The 26,584-nt window shown below is 45.4% G+C and overlaps 1 protein-coding gene across 1 annotated transcript in view; it reads right to left on the reverse strand.

Annotated features, from left to right (window-relative positions):
* Nucleotides 1–312: 312 nt before the first annotated feature.
* LOC137384029 (chitinase-3-like protein 1) overlaps nucleotides 313–26,584 on the reverse strand; it is a 47,051-nt gene continuing 20,779 nt past the window's right edge. The window contains exons 5-12 of the mRNA XM_068057594.1: nucleotides 24,850–25,015; nucleotides 16,261–16,385; nucleotides 10,309–10,432; nucleotides 10,015–10,197; nucleotides 6,640–6,756; nucleotides 5,677–5,812; nucleotides 2,342–2,479; nucleotides 313–563 (exon numbers count right to left, since the gene is read on the reverse strand). Coding sequence (XP_067913695.1) covers nucleotides 313–563; nucleotides 2,342–2,479; nucleotides 5,677–5,812; nucleotides 6,640–6,756; nucleotides 10,015–10,197; nucleotides 10,309–10,432; nucleotides 16,261–16,385; nucleotides 24,850–25,015 — 1,240 coding nt within the window. The remainder of the gene's footprint in view (nucleotides 564–2,341; nucleotides 2,480–5,676; nucleotides 5,813–6,639; nucleotides 6,757–10,014; nucleotides 10,198–10,308; nucleotides 10,433–16,260; nucleotides 16,386–24,849; nucleotides 25,016–26,584) is intronic.

Genomic DNA, 26,584 nt, shown 5'->3' on the forward strand with positions numbered 1-26,584 from the left:
TTTTCAATGTACCTGTTTCTATTGACCAAATGGTTAAGCTATTCTCTTTTGCGTGATTATCTACAATTTACTTATTAGTCATAAAATGTCTTTTCTCATAAACAAATAATTTATCACAACAATCAGTTTAATAAAATGAAAATATAGCTGTGGTTACTTATTGCACAATCTTACATTATCAAAATGAGTTCTGGTAAATACAATGACAGACTAGCACATTATCAAATTCATTTTCATTTTGCGTGTTTTAATTTTCATTCATGTTTTGAGGCAGTATGTTGCAATCAAAGCTATTTATTACTTTGACATTAATTAAGGCCAATTGCAACAACTACAATTTTCATCAAAGACAAAACTGTCAGCACAAGTCAGATGGTGGGTTTGTCCGTCATAACACTCGTAATATTTACCACGATCATTTAGGTCAGCATGTGACCCATCAGGCTTGTCTTGGCACCATTCGTTGACTTCAGAAATAATAGTTGTCGTACTGCTACTTGTCATAGTAGTATTGAGAATAATAGTTGTAGTTGATGATGATGTAAATGTTGACAACTCACAGTCTGTAAAACAAAATGTAAATAGTATTTTAATGATTTGGATTTTATTATTTTGATTAAGATTCTCATTGTCTTGTGTCATGCAGGTCCCCACCTGCCAAGAATGAGGCACATTAATTTTGCCACATGGACATTAAATTTCAAATTGTTGCTGGGAAGAAGAGAAGGCCTGTTACAAGGAATTGCCAGGCCCTTGGCCTGAAAGACATTTTTGCATATTAGCAGACAGTGTTGGAACATAGAGCTATCCCCTGCTCCCATACAATACACAGAACAGACCAGGTATGGTACAGACACTTACATGGCACCTTGAAAAGCAAGATCTACCTACAATCAAGGACTACAGCGAGCTCGAAGCATAGTTAAAAAAAAAAAAACCCTCTTCCGAGATTGCCTCAAACGTTATTTTTCTTCTGCTCTTTCTGGCCCTATCTGCATGTGCATATCGCATACGCATGCTAGCATGGGCTCTTTGTGTATCCATAGGCGTTAACCGAATTAGAGCTTAAGTTTAAGTTTAATAAATTTTCACCTTTCTTCTTTAAACTTAAGAAAGCCTGTTTGTGCTCATTTCTTTGCCTTATAATTGGAAAGCGATGAACAAGAATTCACCAAGGGGGAGCTAAAAACAGTGTGTTTCAGTAAGACCGGGTGAAAGCTGAAAGGAAACCTTAGACTTATTTCTCACCTGGTCATAACACCTTGTGACTCTCAGTTGTCCCCACACATAATTACATTGTGACAACAGGATAAGTGCACAAAATATATGAGACTACAAAGTTAGGCTTCATAACAGAAGGTTCTCCTTCAAAACAAATAGCATTTACATGGCACCTTGAATGCAAAAAGCACTGCATAGAAGTGGGAAAGGATACTGAGCCACAGGAGGAGAAAAATGGGGAGATGACTGAAATCATGGCTGAAGAGGAAGGATTTGAGGAGGCTCTGTAGGAGGATGGAATGAAGAAAGATTTCTGAACAGAGCTCCAGGGTGTACGGTCAAGACAGTTGAAGGCTCTGCTAATGTCAGTGGAATGGAGGATGGAATAAAACAGAGACTAGAGTTGGAAGAATAGAGCATGCGTACAAGCATGTAGGCCAGAAGAAGGTTGCAGAGGAAGAATAGATTGAGGGCATGGAGGGAGATGAAATTCAGGTTGAGAACTGTGCTTTTCTATTTGACTCGCAACATCTTCCCCCAAAGTAATTTTAACCTTCATTTGTAATTTTGAATCACGACCTTTCTAAACAGCTTGGTATTGCCATTATTTGTGTAACGTTTACATAAGAACATCGTCTGGATTTTATGGGCCCCCCTGAGGTGGGGTCAGAGGTGGGGGGAGTGCACTGAGAATTGTGACATGTGGCAGGGGGCGGTGGGTCTGTTGCCTCCCCGTCGCCAAGCAATGTTACCGGGGGTATGATAGGGCAAAGACAGCCTACCCGCCAAGAGGCCAAATGAAGCCCATGTGGCTTATTAATGGCCAAATAAGGGCCTCTTCCCACACCTGTGGGATCTTACCAGCGGTGGAGGTGCCTCCGCCATGCAGGGAGGGCGCCTTATAACACAAGACACACTCCCTGTGTGCTTGGCGGGGCGGGGGAGGGGGGTCCCTCTTTGAACAATTCGTGGCCCACTGAGGACCCGTGCTGGGAACCACCTTACCCCCTGGGATCCTGCTCCCCCTGGACTGCACAACCACCCCCCCCCCCCCCCCCCCCAACCCACCCAGCCTCTCTGGGGTCTTCCAGACTGGTCCCAGCCACCCCGCCTCGCTGACCTGAGGTCTGGGGTTCCAGTGCTGGGCCTGTGTCCAAGGCATCTGCAGTACTGGCAGCGGCCACCTCTCCTGGTGGCACTGCTGATACATCTGAGCTGCCATCGCTCTGATCGGCTGACAGCTCTTCGAGGTGGGACCCTGTTTTTAAAGGGACAGGAATCCCGGCTCATGAAATTTAGATTTAAAAAGGAGGGAGGATTGCTCTGGGAGCACAGGAAAAGGCAGAAACAGTGTTTCCCCCACCTTTTTGGTCCAGTACTGGGAGCCCTGCCTCCAACTCAAAGTCCCGGCCATAATGCAGGATCATAAGAAATAGGAGCAGGAGTAGTCCATTTGGCCCAATGAACCTGCTCCGCCATTCAATACGATCATGGCTGATCTTCTACATCAACTCCACCTTCCTGCACTATCTCCATATCCCTTAATTCCCTCAGTTCCTAAAAATCTATCGACTACTGTCTTGAATATACTCAATGACTGAGCATCCGCAGCCCTCTGAGGTAGAGAATTCCAAAGATCCAAAACCCTTTCAGTGAACAAGTTTCTCCTCATCTCAGTCCTAAATGACTGACCACTTAATTCTGAATCTGTGACCCTGTGTTCTAGATTCCCCAGCCAGGGGAAACATTTTCTCAGCATCCACCCTGTCAAGCCCCTTATAAATTTTGCATGTTTCAATGAGATCACCTCTCTGTCTTCAAAACTCTGGGGAATATAGGCCTATTCTGCGCAATCTCACCTCATAGGACAATCCCCTCATTCCAGGTCCCTCTAGGGCAAATGTGTTTTTCCTTAGGAAAGGAGTCCAAACTGCACACAGTACCTCAGATGAGTCCTGTATAATTGTGGTAAGACTTTTTTACTTTTATAGAAGTTCATTCTTGGGATGTGAGCATCACTAGCATCATTTATTGCCCTTGACCAGGTGTTGATGAGCCACCTTCAGGAACTGCTGAGTCCGTGTAGTGTAGGTACACCCACAGAGCTGGTAGGGAGGGAGTTTTCTAGTGCCTAGGTCAACATCAGGTGGTCCATCTGGTATTTTATTCTTATTCAACTTTGCTGTAGCAGTTTGATACAACTGAGTGGCTTGCTCAGTCATTTCAGAGGGCACTTAAGAGTCAATCACATTACTGTGGGTCTTGAGTCACATGGGTTATGGCCAGACTGGGTAAGAGCAGCAGATTTCCTTCCCTAAAGGGCATTAGTGAAGCAGATGGATTTTAATGACAATCTAGTTTCATTTTATTCCAGATTTATTAATTGAATTTAAATTGCCCCAGCTGCCACAGTGGAACTTGAACTCATGTCTCCAGAGCATTAATCTAAGTATCTGGATTACTAGTCCAGTAACGTTACTACTGTCCCCTACTCCAAGCCCTTTGTAACACAAGTTAACATGCCATGGCAGTCAAGACCAAGTGTAGCCCTTGGGCAGGAGCTGGGTTAGTGGGTGGGTGAATAATTGGACGAGGGTCTGCTGATGTAATGCAGTCCTCATTGCGAGTCATGGAAATGGTAGCACAGTGGTTATGTTGCTGGTCGGGTAATCCAGAAACCCAGGCTAATAATCCAGCAATATAATTTCAAATCTCACCATGGCAGCTGGGAATTTAAATTTAATTAATCACTTGTATTAGTAATGATGATCCTGTAACTTCCAGATTGTTATAAAAACCCAACTACTGCCCTCTAGGGAAGGAAATCTGCCATCTATATCTGTCTGGCCTTTATGTGACTCTGGACCCATAGCAATGGCGTGCGGGGGTGACTATGAAGTGGTCTCGATGGCCACTCACTTGTGTTTAAGAATGTGGCTGCCCAGCACCTCAAAGCAATGAGGAATAGACATTACATGCTGTGACCTTGTCAGTGCCCACATCCCATGAATGAATAAAAAAGCCATACATTATATTACTATTTTTAGAAAATATTTTTAGAATCATAGAAATTTACAGCACTGAAGGAGGCCATTCACCCATCATGTCTGCTAACCAGTGTAATCCCAATCCCAGCCTATCCAATCTTTCCTTAAAGCTTAATTTTCCAGACCTGCCAACAGTGTGGTAAACGTCCTCAGTACTCTCTCGAGTGTGATCACACCCTTCCTGTATCATGGTGGTCAGAACTGTATGCAGTACTCTAGCTGTTGCCTGATTAGTGTTTTATATAGTTCTAGCATAACCTCCCTGCTCTTACATTCTATGTCTCGGCTAATAAAGTATGCTGTATGCCTTCATCACCACGCTATCTATCTGTCCTGCTACCTTCAGGGATCTGTGAGCATCCAAATTCCCTCTGCTCCTCTACACTTCTTATCCTATCCAATATTTCACACTCCTCCTTAAATATAATGTCTGCATTGTCCCCCTGTTTTGTGAAGACAGATGCAAAGTATTCATTAAGAATTATACCCACGTCTTCAATCTCCACATACATTACCTTTTGAATCTCTAATTGACCCTACTCTTTCCTTAGTAATCCTCTTGCTCTAGAAGTATTTATAAAACACCTTTCGGTTTTCCTTGATTTTACTTGTCAATCTTGCTTTCCTAATTTCCTTTTTAATTTCACCCCCACACTTCTAAAACTCTTCTAGGCTTTCTGCAGCAATGAGCTTTTGGTATCTGACAGAAGCTTCCCTTTTGTGCCTTATCCTACTCTGAATGCTCCTTGATATCCAAAGGGTTCTGGGTTTTCTTTGTGGGAACATATTTGTTCCGAACTTTCTTCATCTCTGTCTTGAATGCCTCCCACTGCTCTGACACTTATTTACCTTCAAGTAGCTGTTTCCAGTCCACTTTTGCTAAGTCTTCCGAAGAAGGGTCACTGACCCGAAACGTTAACTCTGCTTCTCTTTCCACAGATGCTGCCAGACCTGCTGAGTGAATCCAGCATTTCTTGTTTTTGTTTGCTAAGTCACATCCTAGCTTAGTAAAGTTGCCCTTTCACCAATTAAGAACTTTCACACTCTATACTTTGTTTTATATTATTTATAGTCAAATGGCATAACTTACTGCGATTTGGGAAGTAGGTGCAGAGGAGTTTCTCTGCAGTACAGGTCGGGCACTGAGAGGTGCAGAACCGAGGCATGACAGCACCACCACTGATGGGAGTCTGAGATTACAGTGCGAGAAGTTTATAGAAACAGTTTCCATTACAAATGTGGACATCGGAATTTTGAATTGAAAAGTTAAGCACAAGCATGGCGAAAGGAACTGAGGTTTTGCACACAGGATGTGCATGCAGACATAAGATTTGTTAACATATATTAGGTTGCAGCAATAGGATGCAGTTCCAATTTAGTTTGGTTACATGCAATAATTTATACAAACCAGGAATGTCAAGGAGGGACTTCAATGTGTTGATCAAAGGGTAAACTCCTTGATTGCATATAGTTCCACTGAAATCATCCAGATCTAAAGTCCACACCATGGCACCTCCAAAGTTGTTATCCTTCAGCCACTGACCCTACAATTAGAGATATAAAAATACAATTTAAAACTGTTAAATAAAGTTGGCATTTTATTGAAGATGTAACGCTTTTCCTTCCAAAAAATATTCTGCTGGATATATTGGCTCTGATACACCTCTCCTATATCTGAGGAATACTCAGTTCCCAAACATAGAGAACTAAAAGGAAGGAAACCCATGCTCCTTTTACATTGCTTTGAGATTTCTGGGGCTTCCCCTGGGGAAGAGAAACCAACAGGTGCAGGCATTGTAATGCCATGGAAATTAGGTGGGAGGGGCTGATCAATGCCTCCTACCTCAGTTTCCCATGGGAATGATGGCTGTTTAGTGGGATGCCGGAAGAAACTGTCATTAACTCTCACATTTGGACCCCTCAGGCTGTAGGGTCTGAGAGGGCAGGCAGTAAGGTGAGGAAAATCTAACAAGGTAAGATGCCTTTCTTTCTAACACAGGCCATTGAATTGTTGGGGCTGGATTCAGGTCAGTCTGGATGTGACGCAGTGTACTTTAACTGAGTTGTGGTCAGGACAGCAATGAGGAGAGGACTGTTCCTGCCATCATTTCCAGACTTATATTTTTACACCAGTATGTTTTTCAAAGATTATTTTTTTTTTATTCATTCATGGGATGTGGGCATCGCTGGCCAGGCCAGCATTTATTGCCCATCCCTAATCGCCCTTGAGAAGGTGGTGGTGAGCTGCCTTCTTGAACCGCTGCAGTCTATGTGGGGTAGGTACACCCACAGTGCTGTTAGGTAGTTGAACTGTAAACTGAATACTTATCGCATATGTATGAATTTATGGAGATAGATTTATACAACATACTTTGGTCATAAAGCTGTGCCGACTATCATATCCAACCCATTGATTATCCTTGAACGCATAAGGAACCTGATGGTCTTCAATCATCTGTGAACTAGCAATCCTCAAAAATGTACAGATCTGTCAATCAAAGTCAATAAGCATTGTTAACATGTCTGACAATTAATCCTGTTTTCCCATAGTTTCAGTCCCATTTATACTCAGTATTTAGCTAATGATTTGTTAATTAATAACAGATATTTAATTGCACCCACAGATATTACAAAAAATTAAAGGGATATTGAAAATTTAGGGGGTGTGATGTTATCTTTTTAATGCTAACAGTGAGGATCAATCACAAAGAAATGGGGGATTTATCATCTCAAAGTTTCTTTCGAGAGCATATATCTTTATGAATGATCGAAGCTCTGTATGTTACAAAAATAATCATTCTTTATCCTTTTGTAATGTATATAATGCCAGCCAAGAGCGACGTCTCAATTCATTCCATCTTCGCTGCCTTCGGAGAATACTTGGCATCAGGTGGCAGGACTATATCTCCAACACAGAAGTCCTTGAAGCGGCCAACATCCCCAGCTTATACACACTACTGAGTCAGCGGCGCTTGAGATGGCTTGGCCATGTGAGCCGCATGGAAGATGGCAGGATCCCCAAAGACACATTGTACAGTGAGCTCGCCACTGGTATCAGACCCACCGGCCGTCCATGTCTCCGTTATAAAGACGTCTGCAAACGCGACATGAAATCGTGTGACATTGATCACAAGTCGTGGGAGTCAGTTGCCAGCATTCGCCAGAGCTGGCGGGCAGCCATAAAGACAGGGCTAAATTGTGGCGAGTCGAAGAGACTTAGTAGTTGGCAGGAAAAAAAGACAGAGGCGCAAGGGGAGAGCCAACTGTGCAACAGCCCCAACAAACAAATTTCTCTGCAGCACCTGTGGAAGAGCCTGTCACTCCAGAATTGGCCTTTATAGCCACTCCAGGCGCTGTTTCACAAACCACTGACCACCTCCAGGCGCGTATCCATTGTCTCTCGAGATAAGGAGGCCCAAAAGAAAAGAAAGATAATGCAGACATACATACAGGAATGATATTTACTTTATTATTATGTGCTCTGTAGAGTATGAAAACACAAGTGGACTGAAATGCAACATGTGCTATTTATTGGATTGTATGAAGATATTTGGGCTAGTTTTCTGTTTGAACACATCTAGCAGAGACCATCACCAGATGGGAAATCGTGGCCTTACTTCCCCATAATGATCTACCAATTCATTTTGAAAAATCAGCCTTATTGTGTAGTTAAGGAATTCTTAAAAAATGTCATGCATTGCTTTTCGTAACATCCATATCCCTTCGGTGTCAGTTTGACTCCATTGGTGAGCCCAGAGTCAACAGGCTGTGCCTTCCGTATCATGACTTAAGCACACAATGACATCTGAAACTCTTGTGCATTATTGAGAGACTCCCATGTTGTTGGAAGCCCTACCTTTTAATGAGACAATAAACTAAACTCCCATCTACCTTTCTGTTGGTAAAAATAAAATGGCAAAGTTAAGAAAAGAGCAGGGAGATACAGTCCTGTCATGTCCTGACATTTCTATGAACAGCATCAGTGGAACTAATTATCTGGACATTTATGTGATAGCTAGGTTCTTGCTGTCTGCTAAATCAGGGGTTCTCAACCTTTTTGCTTCTGAGGCTCCCCTCCCATGTTATAAAAATGCTATGGAACCCCTGTAACACAACACAAGTATGTTTTCTAGTCTCTGCAGTACTTTGCTTACTTGAATATATCAGCTTGCATGTGGGATACCTTAAAAGCACATTAATCTCCTCTCCCTTCCCTAAGAAAGTTTATATATGGGAATTTTGCAGGTGCAAATCAAAAAAGTGACATCTATATTGTGGAAAAGGAATAAAGTTATAAAATGATGAAAGAAAGTGACTTATGAATCTCATGCATTAGCGGTTAGTCACTCATGTTGAAATATGAGTTACTGTGGATGCTACTGATGTTTAAACACTGCTTCATGCATTGAGGAGGGCTCTAGTCCACTTCACTTCTTGAGGATAAACTTGACACCCATCATTGCTCCAAATTCTTTCTGACTGATTGTTCCCTACCAGGACCTGCGGATCCAAGTGCTGGATATCTGGCATCAAGGAGTGTGGCATCCTCCCGTTCCGAACTTACACGTAGCACTGAACTGTTTCGCTCAAGCCCCACCTGACTTGTCTTACCTGTTCCTTCAAAAGATGCCGTCCAGCTCCAATGCTGCTAACATGCTACAACACAGTGCATAAAGTGGACAAACATCAGCAACGCTGCTGCCGTTACCACTATGAATGTATGGCCAGGCTGAAGAGACGGTGGCCGAAGGAGGATAAGAAAATAAAGGTCAAGTGAACAGTTGCATTATATCAGCGGCAGCACCGGAAGTGTAAGACCAATTGCTGTTTAGATGGTGAAAATGGCAGAGTGTACGGTACAGTGTATTTATGGCCAGTATTGGCAGAGCCCTAGGGAGCTGTGGCCCCCTCGGTTGAGAACCCCTCTGCTAAATGACTGCTGCGATTGTTCGCTGTATATGAAGCACATTGAGATGTTTCTGTCATAAGGTCCGATATAAGCCTGGAACTTCCCTGAAGTTATTCTGATCTCCAACCATAGTCTTGGTGGAAGATCTACAGAAATCCTGAAGAAACAGCATAAATGGCCCAATCTGTGCCATTGAAGTTATGGTGAAGAGGGGAACCACCAAGGAAATTCTACCCCCCTTGGCAGGATTTTTAGCCCCTGAAGGGGGTGGAGTAGCAGAGTGGCAGGTGGGTACGAAAATTCTGAATTTTCCAGGTGGCCTCCAGGCCCGCCGAGGCATCAGGGACTAGGTGTGCTGCCTGGAGGTGGCCTTCTAGTGGCAGACTGGAAATACAGGGTACCAGGCAGGCTTTGAGGTCCCTGCCCCAACCCCGTCACCTTCCTGGCCACACCTGTGGCCACCAAGTAAAATTTTAAAAAGTTGGCAAAAGAGTGCCTCCATCTTAAGTTGCTCCCTGGTAAAAAGGAAGCTTGCTGCCTCTTCCATGTTGGAGGGCCTCCTATTGACCCCCCAGTTTCGAGAGCCTGCCCGCCCGCTGTGCTTAAGTGGACAGCAAGCCCACCCTCTGGTCACGAATTGACCAATTCTGGGAAAATCACAGTGGGGTGACTGTTCCCCACATAGTGCGGGGCTCTGATCCTGATGTTGGGGGCCCAAAGCCTGAGGGGAAAATCCTGCCCTATGTTTCTATACAATTTAATCCTCATCACTTTCAATTTAAGATAAACTTTAGAGTTGATCATGTGATAAATTAATAACATTTTCAGCATAATTACCTCATAATAGGCCCAGAAACCATCCTCCCTAGTTAATTGGCCAGCTAGGCCAGGACCACTTGCTGGAGCACCAACACTTGTTTCGGAGGTGCTAAGTGTGAAGCTACGTCCATATGTTGGGAATCCAACAATTAGTTTCTCTGCCGGGGCACCATTATCTCTCCAGTATTTTACAGCAAAATCCTGCAAGATAATTGAAGTTTAACAAACTAAAAAATGTTTTGCCATGATATTTTGGTAAAATATTATAGCGATAATGAAAAAGATAAAATATAGATGTCACTTTTTACTTACCACATTAAAGTAAATAAATTTTCCTTGGTCAGTAGAGCCGCCATACAAAGGGCTATTGTGTCCAGTAACATTATCCCAGGACCCATGAAAATCATATGACATCACACTGATAAAGTCTAGATATCTGTTGAAAAAAAAGTTACAACATGAAGCATTGCAATTCAAAGTTCTTTTTAAATAGTCCATTATAGTAATCGTGGTATGTATTACTGGGTCAATGGATCAATTCATAAAACACTGATTTGCAACCTATCTTTGACTTTTCGGATGAAGGCAACTCTTGATGACAGAGTTTCTTTATTTCTTAGTCAAGCCACTAGATGGCAGTGCTCACTAGGTTGGCGATCAGGATCTCAGACAATGGGAAATGTCAAATGGCCTCATACTCCACTGAGTCAACCCACGCTGCTTTTTTTAAAAATTCATTCATGGGATGTGGGCATCGCTGGCTAGGCCAGCATTTATTGCCCATCCCTAATTGTCCTTGAGAAGGTGGGGGTGAGCTGCCTTCTTGAACTGCTGTAGTCCATGTGGGGTAGGTACACCCACAGTGCTGTTAGGAAGGGAGTTCCAGAATTTTGACCCGGCGACAGCGAAGGAATGGCGATATAGTTCCAAGTCAGGATGGTGTGTGACTTTGAGGAGAACTGGAGAACTTGCAGGTGGTGGTCTTCCCATGCATCTGCCCTTGTCCTTCGAGGTGGTAGAGGTCGTGGCTTTGGAAGGTGCTGTCTAAGGAGCCTTGGTGCATTGCTGCAGTGCATCTTGTAGATGGTACACACTGCTGCCACTGTGCGTCGGTGGTGGAGTGAATGTTTGTGGATGGGGTGCCAATCAAGCAGGATGCTTTGTCCTGGATGGTGTTGTTGGAGCTGCACCCATCCAGGCAAGTGGAGAGTATTCCATCACACTCCTGACTTGTGCTTTATTGATGGTGGACAGGCTTTGGAGAGTCAGGAGGTGAGTTACTCACTGCAGGATTCCTAGACTCTGACCTGCTCTTGTGGTCATGGTATTTGTATGGCTACTCCAGTTCGGTTTCTGGTCAATGGTAACACCCTGGGTGTTGATAGTGGGGAATTCAACGATGGTAATGCCATTGAATGTCAAGGGGAGATGGTTAGATTCTCTCTTGTTGGAGATGGGCATTGCCGGGAACTTGTGTGGCACGAATGCCACTTATCAGCCCAAGCCTGGATATTGTCCTGGTCTTGCTGCATTTCTGCACGGACTGCTTCAGTATCTGAGGAGTCGTGAATGGTGCTGAACATTGTGCAATCATCAGCAAACATCCCCACTTCTGACCTTATGATTGAAGGAAGGTCATTGATGAAGCAGCTGAAGATGGTTGGGCCTAGGACACTACCCTGAGGAACTCTTGCAGTGATATCCTGGAGCTGAGATGATTGACCTCCAACAACCACAACCATCTTCCTTTGTACTAGATGTGATTCCAACTAGCGGAGAGTTTTCCCCCTGATTCCCGATGCTTAATAGAGGGAAACACTGGGAAACTGCCCAACAGTTACAGCTAAAGCAGAGGTCTATGAAATTAGGAAGCTTGGCATATTGAGAATAAAACAGAACTAAAATAAAAATAGCAAACATTGGGCTAAAAATTGGGCCGCACCGTTTCAAGGCAGCGGGGGGGGGGGGGGGGGGGGTCACAGTTCTCAAACTGTCCACGCCTGTTGATGTGGAGGTAGGCAGCACGTAAATTTGGTGATGCCTTCTCATTTACCTGGTTTTAACGTTTAGATGAGTGAATCCTGCAGTGTTAGCTGCCTGAGCGCTCAGCAGGGGCCAAGCAGCGCGTGCTAATGCATCTGGTGTAGCGAGCCTTTTCTTCCTAAAGGGAGTCTGTCCCTCTTAAAGGGAAGCGACACTGAATTTCAGGAGGCTGCTGCTGATACTATTGCTGCAATGGTAAATGAGGAATAGGGCAGAAAGAGGGCTCCAGGTTCACAGATGTGACAATGGAGGCCTTAGTGTTGGAGGTGAACTGGAAGAGGATGTCATGGTTCTGTGGGGGTGCCAGGCGGCCTTCAAGGACCACCATCTGAAGGGAATGGGAGCAGCTGGCTAGGGATGTCCAATTTCTGGCATCAGGCCCCGAGGACCTGGCAGAAGTGCCACAGAAAGTCTCAAGACCTCATGGGGGTGTTCAGGGTCTGTGAATGCATCTTCACATGACATATGCTACCCACCACTTCACCAGCCTTTCATGCTGCTCAATGCACCACAGCCCCATCACGCCCCCCATCATCAGTCCCTGGCGCTGAGGACTCATGTTTAAAATCTAGATACTCCACATCCTGCCTCACACACATTCCTTGGATGGTTGCCTCACACCCAACTCATGCTGCTACCACATACCTCCAACTGTTCAGGTATGGCAGGCACCCAAGCACAGCACTACACAACCACTGATATTTCGCCTTCTCTCTTGCAGGATAAGGTGGGACACACTGGAAGGGAACAGAGCAAAACTGGCATGTGACAAGGATCTGTTGAGCCCAACAGAGGCATCATGGGGCTGCCTGCAACAGAGACTGTGGCATTCACATTGCTGAGAATATTAATGAAGATGGTATGTTCTTACCTAATGCTCCTTCTAAATTCTAGCTCACCTTTATCCTGCTATCTGGCATGATGGTGACACAGTGGCGCAGTGGTTAGCACCGCAGCCTCACAGCTCCAGTGACACAGGGTTCAGTTCTGGGTACCGCTTGTGCAGAGTTTGCAAGTTCTCCCTGTGACCATGTGGGTTTCTGCCGGGTGCTCTGGTTTCCTCCCAAAGCCAAAAACGTGCAGGTTGATAGGTAAATTGGCCATTGTAAATTGCCCCTAGTGTAGGTAGGTGGTAGGAGAATTAAGGGAAGGTGGGGATGTGGTAGGGAACATGGGATTAATGTAGGATCAGTATAAATGGGTGGTTATTGGTGAGCACAGACTTGGTGGGCCGAAGGGCCTGTTTCAGTGCTGCATCTCTCTATGATGAACAAGCTGTTGATTGTGAGCACATGTGTTGAACTCCAGAAAGCTTGTTATGCAAGAATAATGCTGGAGCCTATCTTTACACAATTTCACATTTATTGTGCAGAGTAAAAGGATTACAAACACATAGCTCCTTGCTCAAAGTCCTCCCCTAGGGCTGGATTTTACCTTAGGTGGACGGGAATTCGTCACCGACATAAATGTTGGTGGCGAACCCACTTCCGCCTAGCCCAGGGATCCATCCCGCATTTTACGGGTCCCCGGGCTTTAATTGTCCTGAGGCGGGACTTCCACCCGCTTGAGGGAGGAAGTCCCACTTCAGTGAGCTGCCGGCCAATCAGTGGGCCGGCAGCTCTTAGTCCCAGCAGCGCCATCGGGAGCCGTGGCCATTGCTGGGACTGCAGCCCAGCCAACGCCATGGAGCCAGGAAAGAAGGTAAGTTGGGCATGCCTCACCAGTGAGATTGGTCGTGCCCTGGTGAGGCTAAAGTGGTCGTTTGGGGGTAGGGGGGATGTCTTGGGTCCTGGGGGTGGGTTGGGAGACAGGGGCAGCCCTCAATCGGGAACCTTGTGTCCGACTGCCATGGATCCCCACCCCCGGCGCGTGGAAAGGCCGACAGCTATCACTGGGTGGCCTTTCACGTCCCCAGCATACGTGCTTGCCACAGTTAAAATTCCCGTGGAGGCAGGTGAGGACCCTTAAGTGGTCATTAAGTAGCCACTTAAGGGCCTTGATTGGCCTCGGTGGGGGGGGTGGGGGGGGTGGGGGGGGGGACGGACCCCCCCCAACCCCGCCTTGTCGCCAAAAGGTTAACTGGAGGTGGGAGCAGGGTGGGTAGGCCTCCTGGAGCCTCCCACTCAATTTTACGCCGCCCCCACCCTCCCCCACGCCACCATCCGACCTGCTAGGGTGGCGTAAAATTCAGCCCCCAGTCTCAGTGAGTTTCTGCTTATAAGTGCTCAGGTAAGACCCCAATTAACACCATTCACCTGAATATAATCAAACAATTGCTACACAAGGACACTGTGAAGCTGGGTGCATTGGCTGGCCTGCCGTGCAGCCTCCTTTCACTGACAAGGAGAATGGAGGAGTCTGGCTGCAACTTGCCAGAAGCAGTTCTGTATACCTTGCCCTCTCTGCAGCCCATTCCATCTCCCTAGTGTCCTGCAGAACCAGAGGCACTGTCACTCCACACTCCAGCCCCCATACCTTTTGTGGACAGGTTACCTAATCCTCTGCCCTCCCTGTCAGCATGCAGTGAAACACTCTGTCAGGAACTCACTGGAACACCTCCAAAAAACACTCCAGAGTACTTCCAGAGGGCAATAGCAGAAGTTATTCTAAATTACCTTACCTGTAAATGGGGTGCCTGGCCCTTTAAGAAATGCCAGTACCACGCTCCCCACCTCCATCCCCACCCCCCTGTAGCTGAATGCTTGTTCTTTGTTGAGTGACAAGTAAACATATATAGTGGACCTGCATGGTCCAAATTTGGAAATTGAGCAGCACATCAGCTGGTAGGTTCCAAATTCCGTGCCCAATATTCCTGTCGTAGACAGAATGTTGTGCTATTTTTATAGTGACTTTGTGGTAAACTTCATTTAAGGATGTGCTGCTTGTTGCCAGCTAGCCAGTAGCTTGGGACATATTAAAACAGGTCACTTGTTTGAACCCTTGATTGTATAAATGATGTTGTGACGGAAACCACACCTGCCAAATGGAAACATATTAATTTTGTCATATGGAACACTATTTGAACGTTTACTGGACATTGAACTTAACTTGTTTAAAAGGACCACAGAGCAGAGGCTGAAAACATGGCTGCACATTTGCATTCTCAGAGGCAGTTGCATAGAGAGACGATGGAAGTGCTCCCTGATTCAATTAGCCAGATGAGTTTTGTCAATAGTGATGATCAAAAGACATTGAGAGTCATTGTCTGTGTAAGAGCTAGCACTCCACCCTCCCACCAAGTGTGTCTTTAAGCTTTGAAGAATCAACAACTCTCGCAGGCGATGCTGTGTCAAACAAAGAGCTGGTCAAATGACTAACCTGCTGGCCAACCTGGGAATTGATTGAATTGTGCATCACAGAAAAATTTTGAGACAGACTGCAATTTTGAAGACCAGAGAGAAGCAAGGTCTCTCTCTCTTTCAGTCTCACTCGCTCTCTCTCTGTCTCTCTCTCTCTTATGCAAAGTTCCAGGGACCAAATGTGCAGCCAATGGAAGTGACTTAAGCCTCAAGACAGAAGACCCCTGTAGCCTCCTGGTACCATGGAAACAAGTTTGAAAGTGTGCAATGGACCCCAACGAGAACTACAAGACTTAACATCAATCAAAGACTTTTCAGCAAAACTAAAAAAAGGTAATTGAATTCCATCTACTACTTCAAACCTTCCCCCTTTAATTCCTTCTCCTCCTCTGTATCCATTTGTGTGTGTGTTTATCGCATATGCATGCTAGCGTGGTTGTGTCGCGTATTCTTCGTCGCTTTAACTGAGTTAGAATTTTAAGGTTAATAAACTTACACCTTTCTTGTTTAAACCAGAGAAAGCCTGTCTGATTGGTTCCTTTACAATTACAATTAGAGAGCAGTGAGCAAGGACTCACTCAGGTGAAGCTAGAAACACTCTGTTTTAAAGGTTAAACCCTGTTACGGCCAAACCAGGAAAGGACAAGAGGGGCACGTAAGACCCCTTCCTCGCCTGATGGTAACAATGTATAGTGAGGAGCATTGAGAAACATGTTCAAAAAGGCTCTTTGGATCATGGTTGGGAATAAGGAAGAGTCCGATCCCACCATCTTCAAAATTAACATCTTTCAAAATGTTGAGGTATTCTTCACAAGGTTAATAAAACTCCTTCAGTTGGTTTATTTGCAATATATTAAATAATCCATAATAAAAGCTTTTTCTAAAGGCTGTAAGTTTCAATCTTTCTATTAGTTTTACTTACTGTGAAATCTCAGCTATCTCATATGCAGCATCAATGGTCTCTTTACCAGCAGCAACTGCAGCTGTAAGCAGGAGTCTGCTCTTCCCAGTAGATTGTGCCTCTGTTTTAAAGGCCTCTAGCATTTCCTACAAAGGATGAGTACATTTTGATATTTAATGGTGATAAACATTCTTCAGAACATAATTACTGTAGTCACAGCTCCTGTTGATAGTTTACCATTCGTGGGCATTCTGTCTCACTTAAACTGCTGTCATTGGATATGCATAGGACTTATTTTATGTGATACTGTGTGTACATCCCTGAGATCTTGGTTAAAGCAAATATGCTCGGGTTATTTTCAGTGCTTGTCTTTTGGTCATTTTCATGAAGGTGTGACCTTGACTGGTATTGGGAATGCATTATAAACAGAAAATGCTGAAAATATTCAGCAGGTTATTGAGTCATAGAGTCATTACGGCACAGAAGGAGCCCATTCTGCCCATCGGGTCTGTGCCAGCTCTCTGTAGAGCAATCCAATCAGTCCCATTCCCATGTTCTATCCCCAGAGCCCTGCAAGTTTATTTCCTTCAAATGCCCATCCAATTTCCTTTTGAAATCATTCATCGTCTCTGCTTCCTCATCGTCTCTGCCCTCATAGGCAGCGAATTCCAGCTCATTACCACTCACTGCGTGAAAAGGTTCTTCCTCACCTCCCTCTTGCATCTCTTGCCCAAAACCTTCAAGTCGGTGAATCTTCATCCTTGTACCATCAGCTGTTTATTTTTATTCATTCATGGGAAGTGGGCGTCACTGGCTATGCCAGCATTTATTGCCCATCCCTAATTGCCCTTGAGAAGGTGGTGGTGAGCTGCCTTCTTGACCGCTGCAGTCCATGTGAGGTAGGTACACCCACAGTGCTGTTAGGAAGGGAGTTCCAGGATTTTGACCCAGTGACAGTGAAGTAACGGCGATATAGTTCCAAGTCAGGATGGTGTGTGACTTGGAGGGGAACTTGCAGGTGATGATGTTCTCATGCATCTGCTGCTCTTGTCCTTCGAGGTGGTAGAGGTTGCGGGTTTGGAAGGTGCTGTTGAAGGAGCCTTGATGCGTTGCTGCAGTGCATCTTGTAGATGGTACACACTGCTGTCACTGTGTGTCAGTGGTGGTGGGAGTGAATGTTTGTGGATGGTGTGCCAATCAAGTGGACTGCTTTGTTCTGGATGGTGTTGAGCTTCTTGAGTGTTGTTGGAGCTGCACCCATCCAGGCAAGTGGAGAGTATTCCATCACACTCCTGACTTGTGCCTTGTAGATGGTGGACAGGCTTTGGGGAGTCAGGAGGTGAGTTACTCGCCACAGGATTCCTAGCCTCTGACCTGCTCTTGTAGCCATGGTATTTATATGGCTACTCCAGTTCAGTTTCTGGTCAATGGTAGCCCCTAGGATGTTGATACTGGGGGATTCAGCGATGGTAAAGCCATTGAATGTCAAGGGGAGATGGTTAGATTCTCTCTTGTTGGATATGGTCATTGCCTGGCACTTGTGTGGCGCAAATGTTACTTGCCACTTATCAGCCCAAGCCTGGATATTGTCCAGGTCTTACTGCATTTCTACACGGAATGCTTCAGTATTTGAGGAGTTGCGAATGGTGCTGAACATTGTGCAATCATCAGCGAACATCCCCACTTCTGACCTTATGATTGAAGGAAGGTCATTGATGAAGCAGCTGAAGATGGTTGGGCCTAGGACACTACCCTGAGGAACTCCTGCAGTGATGTCCTGGAGCTCAGATGATTGACCTCCAACAACCACAGTCATCTTCCTTTGCGGTAGGTATGACTCCAACCAACAGAGAGTTTTCCCCCTGATTCCCATTGACTCCAGTTTTGCTAGGGCTCCTTGATGCCATACTCGGTCAAATGCTGCCTTGATGTCAAGGGCAGTCACTCTCACCTCACCTCGAGTTCAGCTCTTTTGTCCATGTTTGAACCAAGGCTGTAATGAGGTCAGGGGCTGAGTGACCCTGGCGGAATCCAAACTGAGCATCACTGAGCAGGTTATTGCTAAGCATGTGCCACTTGAAGGCACCGTTGATGACACCTTCCATCAGTTTACTGATGATTGAGAGTAGACTGATGGGGCGGTAATTGGCCAGGTTGGACTTATCCTGCTTTCTGTGTACAGGACATACCTGGGCAATTTTCCACATTGCCGGGTAGATGCCAGTGTTGTAGCTATACTGGAACAGCTTGGCTAGGGGTGCGGCAAGTTCTGGAGCACAGGTCTTTAGTACTATTGCCGGAATATTGTCAGGACCCATAGCCTTTGCAGTATCCGGTGCCTTCAGTCGTTTCTTGATATCACGCGGAGTGAATCGAATTGGCTGAAGTCTGGCATCTGTAATGCTGGGGACTTCAAGAGGAGGCTGAGATGGATCATCAACTCAGCATTTCTGGCTGAAGATTGTTGCAAATGCTTCTGCCTTACCTTTCACACTGATGTGCTGCGCTCCCCTGTCATTGAGGATGGGGATACGTGTGGAACCACCTCCTCCAGTTAGTTGTTTAATTGTCCACCACCATTCACAACTGGATGTGGCAGGACTGCAGAGCTTAGATCTGATCCGTTAGATCGCTTAGCTCTGTCTATTGCATGCTGCTTATGCAGTTTGGCATGCAAGTAGTCCTGGGTTGTACTTCACCAGGTTGACACCTCATTTTGAGGTATGCCTGGTGCTCCTGGCATGCCCTCCTGAATTCTTCATTGAACCAGGGTTGGTCTCCTGGCTTGATGGTAATGGTAGAGCGGGGAATATGCCGAGCCATCAGGTTACCGATTGTGGTTGAGTACAATTCTGCTGCTGCTAATGGCCCACAGCGCCTCATGGATGCCCAGTTTTGCATTGCTAGATCTGTTCGAAATCTATCCCATTTAGCACGGTGGTAGTGCCACACAACACGATGGAGGGTATCCTCAATGTGAAGGCAGGACTTCCTCTCCACAAGGACTGTGCGGTGGTCACTCCTACCAATACTGTCATGGACAGAAGCATCTGCGGCAGGCAGATTGGTGGGAACAAGGTCAAGTATGTTTTTCCCTTGTGTTGGTTCCCCCACAACCTGCCGCATATCCAGTCCAGCAGATATGTCCTTTAGGACTCGGCCAGCTCGGTCAGTAGTGGTGCTACCGAGCCACTCTTGGTGATGGACATTGAAGTCCCCCACCCAGAGTACATTTTGTGCCCTTGCCACCCTCAGTGCTTCCTCCAAATGGTGTTCAACATGGAGGAGTACTGAGTCATCAGCTGAGGGAAGGTGGTAGGTGGTAACCAGTAGGAGATTACCTTGCCCATGTTTGACCTGATGCCATGAGACTTCATGGGGTCCGGAGTCGATGTTGAGGACTCCCAGGGCAACTCCCTCCCTACTGTAGACCACTGTCCCGCCACCTCTGCTGGGTCTGTTCTGCCGGTGGGACAGGACATACCCAGGGATAGTGATTGCAGTGTCTGGGACATTGTCTGTAAGGTATGATTCCGTGAGTATGACTATGTCAGGCTGTTGCTTGACTAGTCTGTAGGACAGCTCTCCCAACTTTGGCTCAAGCCCCAGATGTTAGTAAGGAGGACTTTGCAGGGTCGACAGGGCTGGGTTTGCCGGGTGTCGTTTCCGGTGCCTAGGTCGATGCCGGGTGGTCCGTCCGGTTTCATTCCTTTCCATTGACTTCGTAGTGGTTAGGTACAACTGAGTGGCTTGCTAGGCCATTTCAGAGGGCATGTAAGAGTCAACCACATTGCTGTGGGTCTGGAGTCACATGTAGGCCAGACCAGGTAAGGACAGCAGATTTCCTTCCCTAAAGGACATTAGTGAACCAGATGTTTTTTTACAACAATTGACAATGGTTTCATGGCCATCATTAGACTAGCTTTTAATTCCAGATTTATTAATTAAATTCAAATTCCACCTTCTGCTGTGGTGGGATTTGAACCCATGTCTCCAGACATGAGTTCCGATGAAGGGTCACTGACCCGAAACGTTAACTCTGCTTCTCTTTCCATAGATGCTGCCAGACCTGCTGAGTGGTTCCAGCATTTCTTGTTTTTCTCCAGATCAATACCCTGGGTCTCTGGGTTACTAGTGTAGTGATAATACCACTGCGCCACTGCCTCCCCCTTGTTGGGAACAGCTTTCCTTTGTCTACCTTATCTGAACCTGGCATCATCTTGAACACCTCTATCAAATCTTCCCTCAATCTCATTTGCTCTAAGCTTCTCCAACCTAACCTTGTAGCTAAAATTTCTCATCCCTGGAACCATTCTGGTAAATCTTCTCTGCACCCTCTCAAAGACCCTCACATACTTCCTAAAGTGTAATGACCAGAACTAGACACAATACTCTAGTTGGGACTAACCAGAGCTTTTTAAAGGTTCAGCATTACTTCCCTGCTTTTGCACTCAATGCCACTATTTATAAAGCCAAAGATCCCATAAGCTTTGCTAATGACTCGCTCAATATATCCTCCCACTTCCGAAGATCTATGCATATGAACCCCCAGGTCCCTCTATCCCTGCACATTCTTTAGAACTGTGCCATTAAGTCTATATTGCTTCTCCCTATCCCTTCTGGTGAAGAGCGTCACCTCACACTTCTCTGTATTAAATTCCATCTGCTACTTGTCTGCCGATTCTGCTAGCCTATATATGTCCTGATGCAGTTGATTGGTATCATCCTTACTGTCTGCCACACTTCCAAATTTGGTATCATCGGCAAATTTTGAAATTTTATTCTGTATTCCAATATCCAAGACATTTATCTATAACACAAAAGCTATGGTTGTGGCACTGAACCTTGGGGAACACCACTATCGACCATCCTCCAGTCTGAAAAACAACCATTTACCACGACTTGCTGTTTTCTGCCCTTAAGCCAATTTTTTTATCCGAGCGGACAGTGACCCTCCTATTCTGCCTGATTTTAACTCACTCAAAACCCATTCACTTACACAGAGTTAAATTCAGGCCCAAATGAGCCTCAGTTTTGTTAACAAGCCTTTTATGTGGTACTTCGTCAAACACTTTCTTAAAATCCATATGGACAGCATCCATTGCTTTCCTTCCATCAACCTTCTCTGTTAAAATCAAAATTCAATTAGATTAGTCAAGCATGATCTGCCTTTTACAAATCCGTGCTGGCTGTCCTTAATTAACTTAAGCCTCTCCAGTGTCTGTTGCTTTTTTTCCCCTTATTACTGTTTCTAAAACCTCATCCACCACTGATGTTAAACTGACCAGAGTCTGTAGTTACTAGGAATGTCCGTGCACACTTTCTGGAATAACAGTATCACATTTGCCACTCTCCCATCCTCTGGTACCTCCCCCATATCTAAGGGGGATTGGAAGATTGTAGCAAGTCCTTCAGTTACCTCCACCCCCATGCCTTTAGCAACCTGGGGCGCAAGCCATCAGACCAGGCAACTTATCCACTCAAAGCATAATCAGCCTTTCCAGTACATCCTTCCTATCAATTTTTACCCCATTCATTGTCTCGACTATCTCCACCACTATCAATATTTTGTTAGCATCCTCCTCCTTAGTAAACACTGATACAAAGTACTCATTAAGTATTCTAGCCTTGCCCTGTGCCTCGAAGCATATATCACCCTCTTTGTTCCTAATAGGTCCCACCCACCCTGCCTCTTACTATCCACTTACTACCTACATGCCAGTAGAGGATTTTTGGGTTCCCTTTTATGTTAACTGCCATTCTATTCTCATATCCTGTCTTTGCCAGTCTTATTTTCCTTTTCACTTCCCCTGTTCAAATTTATTGTCCGGAATATTTTGTTGAGCGGGTGGCCCCGCCCACTGGCTGATAGGTCGGTGGCAAGCTCGTCTCTGCTGGGACTGGGGAGCCAGGCTGGAATTTTTTGCTCCCCAGACCCTTAATTGGTCTTGGGTGGGGCTTGCACTTCCTTCAGGCAGGAAGTCCTGCCTAATTGAGCTGCCAACCAATCAGAAAGCCGGCAGCTCTTCGTCCCAGCAGCGCCACCAGGAGTGGCCACTGCTGGGACTACACCCAGCCATCGCAGGCAAGGTGAAGGATGGCCCTGGAAGACAGGTAAGGTTATAGGGCCTCACTGGGGACAATTGGCTGGACCCTGGCGAGCCGAGGGGTTGGTTAGGGGGGTGGGGTGAGTGTTGGGGACGGTTGGGGATTCAGGGGTGGCCCTCCATGAGGCACAGGGTGTCCGATCAGGACGGGCCCCAAGCCTGCAAGAAGGCCACCTGGTTTTACCAGGCAGTGGTCTTGAGGCTTTTGCTGTCCAGCTGCAGATGGTAAAATATCCGTAGCAGCAGGAGGAGGCCCTTAAGTGCCACCGCTGCTACCGCCCTGCATACAATTGGAGGGGGGCAGGAATGGCTCCTCCCCCTCCTCCCACTCAATTTTACACACCCCCACCGCCAGCCCGCTAGTTTGGGGGCCATAAAATTCCGGCCTTTGTATTTGGTCTGGTTCTTCCTTGAAGAATTTTTCTGACATGCATCATTCACCCTCTTATTTCGTTTCATTATATTCTCCAATTCCCTCGTCATCTAAGGAGCCCTGGCTTTGGTTTCCCTAACTTTTCTCCTTGTTGGAATGTACCTAGCCTGTACCTGAAACAACTCCTCCTTAAAGATCACCCATTGTTTCGTTACTGTTTTCCCTCTCAATCTTTGGTTCCATTTTATCTTGGCTGGATCCTCTTTCATCCCATTGAAGTTAGCCCTCTTCTAATTTCGATGTTCTACTTCAGATTGTTCCTTGCTTTTCTCCATTGTTAATCTAAACCTTATGATACAATGATCACTGTTATTCAAGTGTTCCCCCACAGGCATTTGGACCACTTGGCCCACCTCAGACTGAATTTAGATCCCCCCCAGGCATCGGGGAAGCCTGAGGATCGCTCCGGAGGAGGCCCGCCCCTGACCCCAACGCTGTGAGGGCCTGACCCGATCTTCATGGAGGCGGAGAGGCCTTGTGGTGGCACCCCCGCTGCTTGGCGATGGGCCCGGCATTTACATATTTAAATAAATTTGCATACCTGAGTTAATTGTGCGCCCGCTGCCGCCTCCAGTCCCATTGGACCTCAATATCTTCTGCCTCTCTCTTGTTAGTACAGATGTGTACCACAACATCTGGCTCACTGACTTCCCCCTGCAGAATATTCTGCACCTTCTCCTTGATATCCTTTACCCTGGCACCAAGGAGGCAACACACCATGTAGGACTCAAGATGATGATTACAGAAATGTCTGTCTGTCCCCCTGATAGTGGAATCTCCTGTAATGACTGTATTTTTACTCTTTGATGTTGTCTCCTGCTCCATCTACCACCTTAAGCATTCACTCCCTCCACCACCAGCACACAGTGGCAGCAGTATGTACCATCTATGCAGCAATTTGTCAAGGCCCTTTCGACGGCACCTTCCAAACCTGCAATGTCTACTGCCTAGAAGAACAAGGACAGCAGACGCATGGGAACACCACCTGCAAGTTCCCCTCCAAGGCATACACCATCTTGACTTGGAATTATATCACCGTTCCTTCATCATTGCTGGGACAAAATCCAAGAACTCCCTTCCTAACAGCATTGTAGGCGTACCTACACCACAAGGACTGCAGCGATTCAAGAAGTCGGCTCACTGGGCAATTAGGGATGGGCATGCTCACATCCCATGAAAGAATTAAAAAAGGTCCCTTGTCCATTGGTGCCATGGGCTGGACCGCACTCCTTCGAGGTGTCATCACTCTCAGCAGTCTCCAAAGCTGAGCACCAGTTTGAGAGTGGCACACACCCCGAAGACTCCTGGACCTCCTGCTTCTTCCTACTCTACTGGATGGCCAACCCTCTACTTTTCTGAATTCTCATCGCCTGTGGTTTGACCACTTCCTGGAATGTACGATCCAGGAAAATCTCATCTTCCCTGATGCTCCGCAGTGACTCCAGCTGCCTGGTAGACCATAGAAACATAAGAAATATGAGCAATAATAGGCCATATGGTCCCTTGAGCCTGTTCTGCCATTCGATAAGAAAATAGCTGATCTGATCTTGGCCTCAACTCCACTTTCCTGCCTGGTTCCCATAACATTTCACTCCCCTATTTTTAAGAATCTTAGCATGAATATATTCAATAACTTGGCCTCTACAGCTCTCTGGGATAGAGAATTCCAAAGATTCACAACCCTCTGAAAGAAGAAATTCCTCTCTCTATCTACCCCGCATTCTGAAACGATGCCCTCGAGTTTTAGATTGCCCCCTTTCACCTGAGAGCTCTGATGAAAGATCATTGACCTGAAACGTTAGCTCTATTTCTCTCTCCACAGATGCTGCCTGACCTGCTGAGTGATTCCAGCATTTTCTGTTTTTATTTCAGATTTCCAACATTCGCAGAATTTGGCTCTAGGGAATATATTATTAGTTTTAGGGTCTCTCAAGCTCATTTACAGTTGTTTTGTTCCACAATATCTAAAGATTTAGCAGAATTAAAATCTTGCCTTAAAGGAATGAGATTTAAGATTTTGTTGCTGAAGTAGCTGTTTTATATTAAAGATAATAGCCTTAGACCTTTCACCTTGACCAAGAGCGTGAAACGGTGTTTATCTTCTGGTGGACTGCCTCGAGTGCCGGGGTACTCCCAGTCCAGGTCTAAACCATCAAAGCTATGGTTCCGCAGAAAGGTGATTGCAGAACTGATGAATGTTGTTCGAGTTTGCTGTGTAGCGACAATGTTGATAAATCTAATCATGGGAAAAGATTGGAAATAGAGAAAGCACTAAATTCATAGATCTGATTTGGAGATCCGATGGCATATTTAATTCTGACCAGTACTGTTTCTTTGAAAACTTAACATGCTCATACTAAACTTCACAGTTTAACAGTTTAATTCCTGCATTTTTTTTAAAGAAAAGCACAGTGAAATTTAGTATGAGAGTGTTAAAGCTTCACACAGGAACGTTATCCCTTTATTCTGACATTTCCGTCATTGCCTCAAAATTCTTCCTGAATAATTTTCTACTTAAATATACAAAATGTTACTTAAGTGAAGATGTATAATGGTAAATCTGTACCTGGGAATTATTTTATATTTATTTGATTTGGGGCTAAATTTCTGGCACAGATTGAAACCCAGACTTTCTTGGATAGTCTAGTTCAAACATGAAGTGATACAATAGCTTCTGAGTTGCATAGTTGAATTTCAATTTTTTTAAAAATATTTGTTCAAGCGATGTGGGCACTGCTGGCAATACCAGCATTTATTTCCCATCCTTAATTGTCCTTGAAAAGCTGGAGGTGAGCTTCCTTCATGAACCGCTGCAGTCCATGTGGTATAGGGACTGTTGGGTAGGGCGTTCCAGGGTTTTAACCCAGCGACAGTGAAGGAATGGTGATATATTTCCAAGTCAGAATAGTATGTAACTTGGTGGTGTTCCCATGCATCTGCTGCCCTTGTTCTTCTAGGTGGTAGAGATCACGGGTTTGGGAGGTATTGTTGAAGATACCCTGGCGAGTTGCTGCAGTGCATTTGGTAATGGACTTCTACTCTCCAACTTTGTAGTCATTTGTTTGCTGCTTATGAATATTCCAGAAGGGTGAAGGTGAACTGATGGCTGTGGGGTGATTTGTACAGAAAGGTTTTTTGAAGCAAAATTTAAAATGGTGAGAATTTAGTGTTGACTTTACTTTCTGTAAGATATATCTGTCGTTCAGAAAAAGAAAGGACTTGCCTTAAAGTCAGAAAGATTTGGGTTCAAGTCTCACCCTAGAGGTTTTGAGCACATAATCCAGCCTGATACTTGCATACGGGACTGAGGGAGTGCTGCACTGTTGGAGATGCCGACTTTTGCATGAGACATTAAACTGAGGCCCTGTCTATTCTCTCAGCTGGGTGTAAAGATCCAATGGCACTATTTTGATAATCGCAGGGAAGTTTTCCCTAGTGTCTTGGCTATTATTTACCCTTCAATCAAAATCAATTAAACAGATTATCTGTCAATTTGCTATGTGCAAACTGGCTGCTGGATTTGCTATATTATAGCAGTGACTACACTTCACAGATACTTCATTGGCTGTAAAGCACTTTGGGGTGTCCTGATGTTGTGAAAGGTGCTATATAAATGGAAGTTTTTTCATGCAGAACACTTTATTCCTGCTAGTCTCCTTAATTTAATATTAAAATCAGCAATTGCACATTTTGAGATCAGTACATGTTCCATAAATGTCATGCAGGTGCAGAGAACTATGAAGAAACAAAAACAACATCCATTCATGCTTGTCACTTTAGAACAGTATGTGTGACACTGTGTAAA

Source organism: Heterodontus francisci, chromosome 25 (assembly GCF_036365525.1).
Source record: "Heterodontus francisci isolate sHetFra1 chromosome 25, sHetFra1.hap1, whole genome shotgun sequence".
NCBI classification, from domain to species: domain Eukaryota; kingdom Metazoa; phylum Chordata; class Chondrichthyes; order Heterodontiformes; family Heterodontidae; genus Heterodontus; species Heterodontus francisci.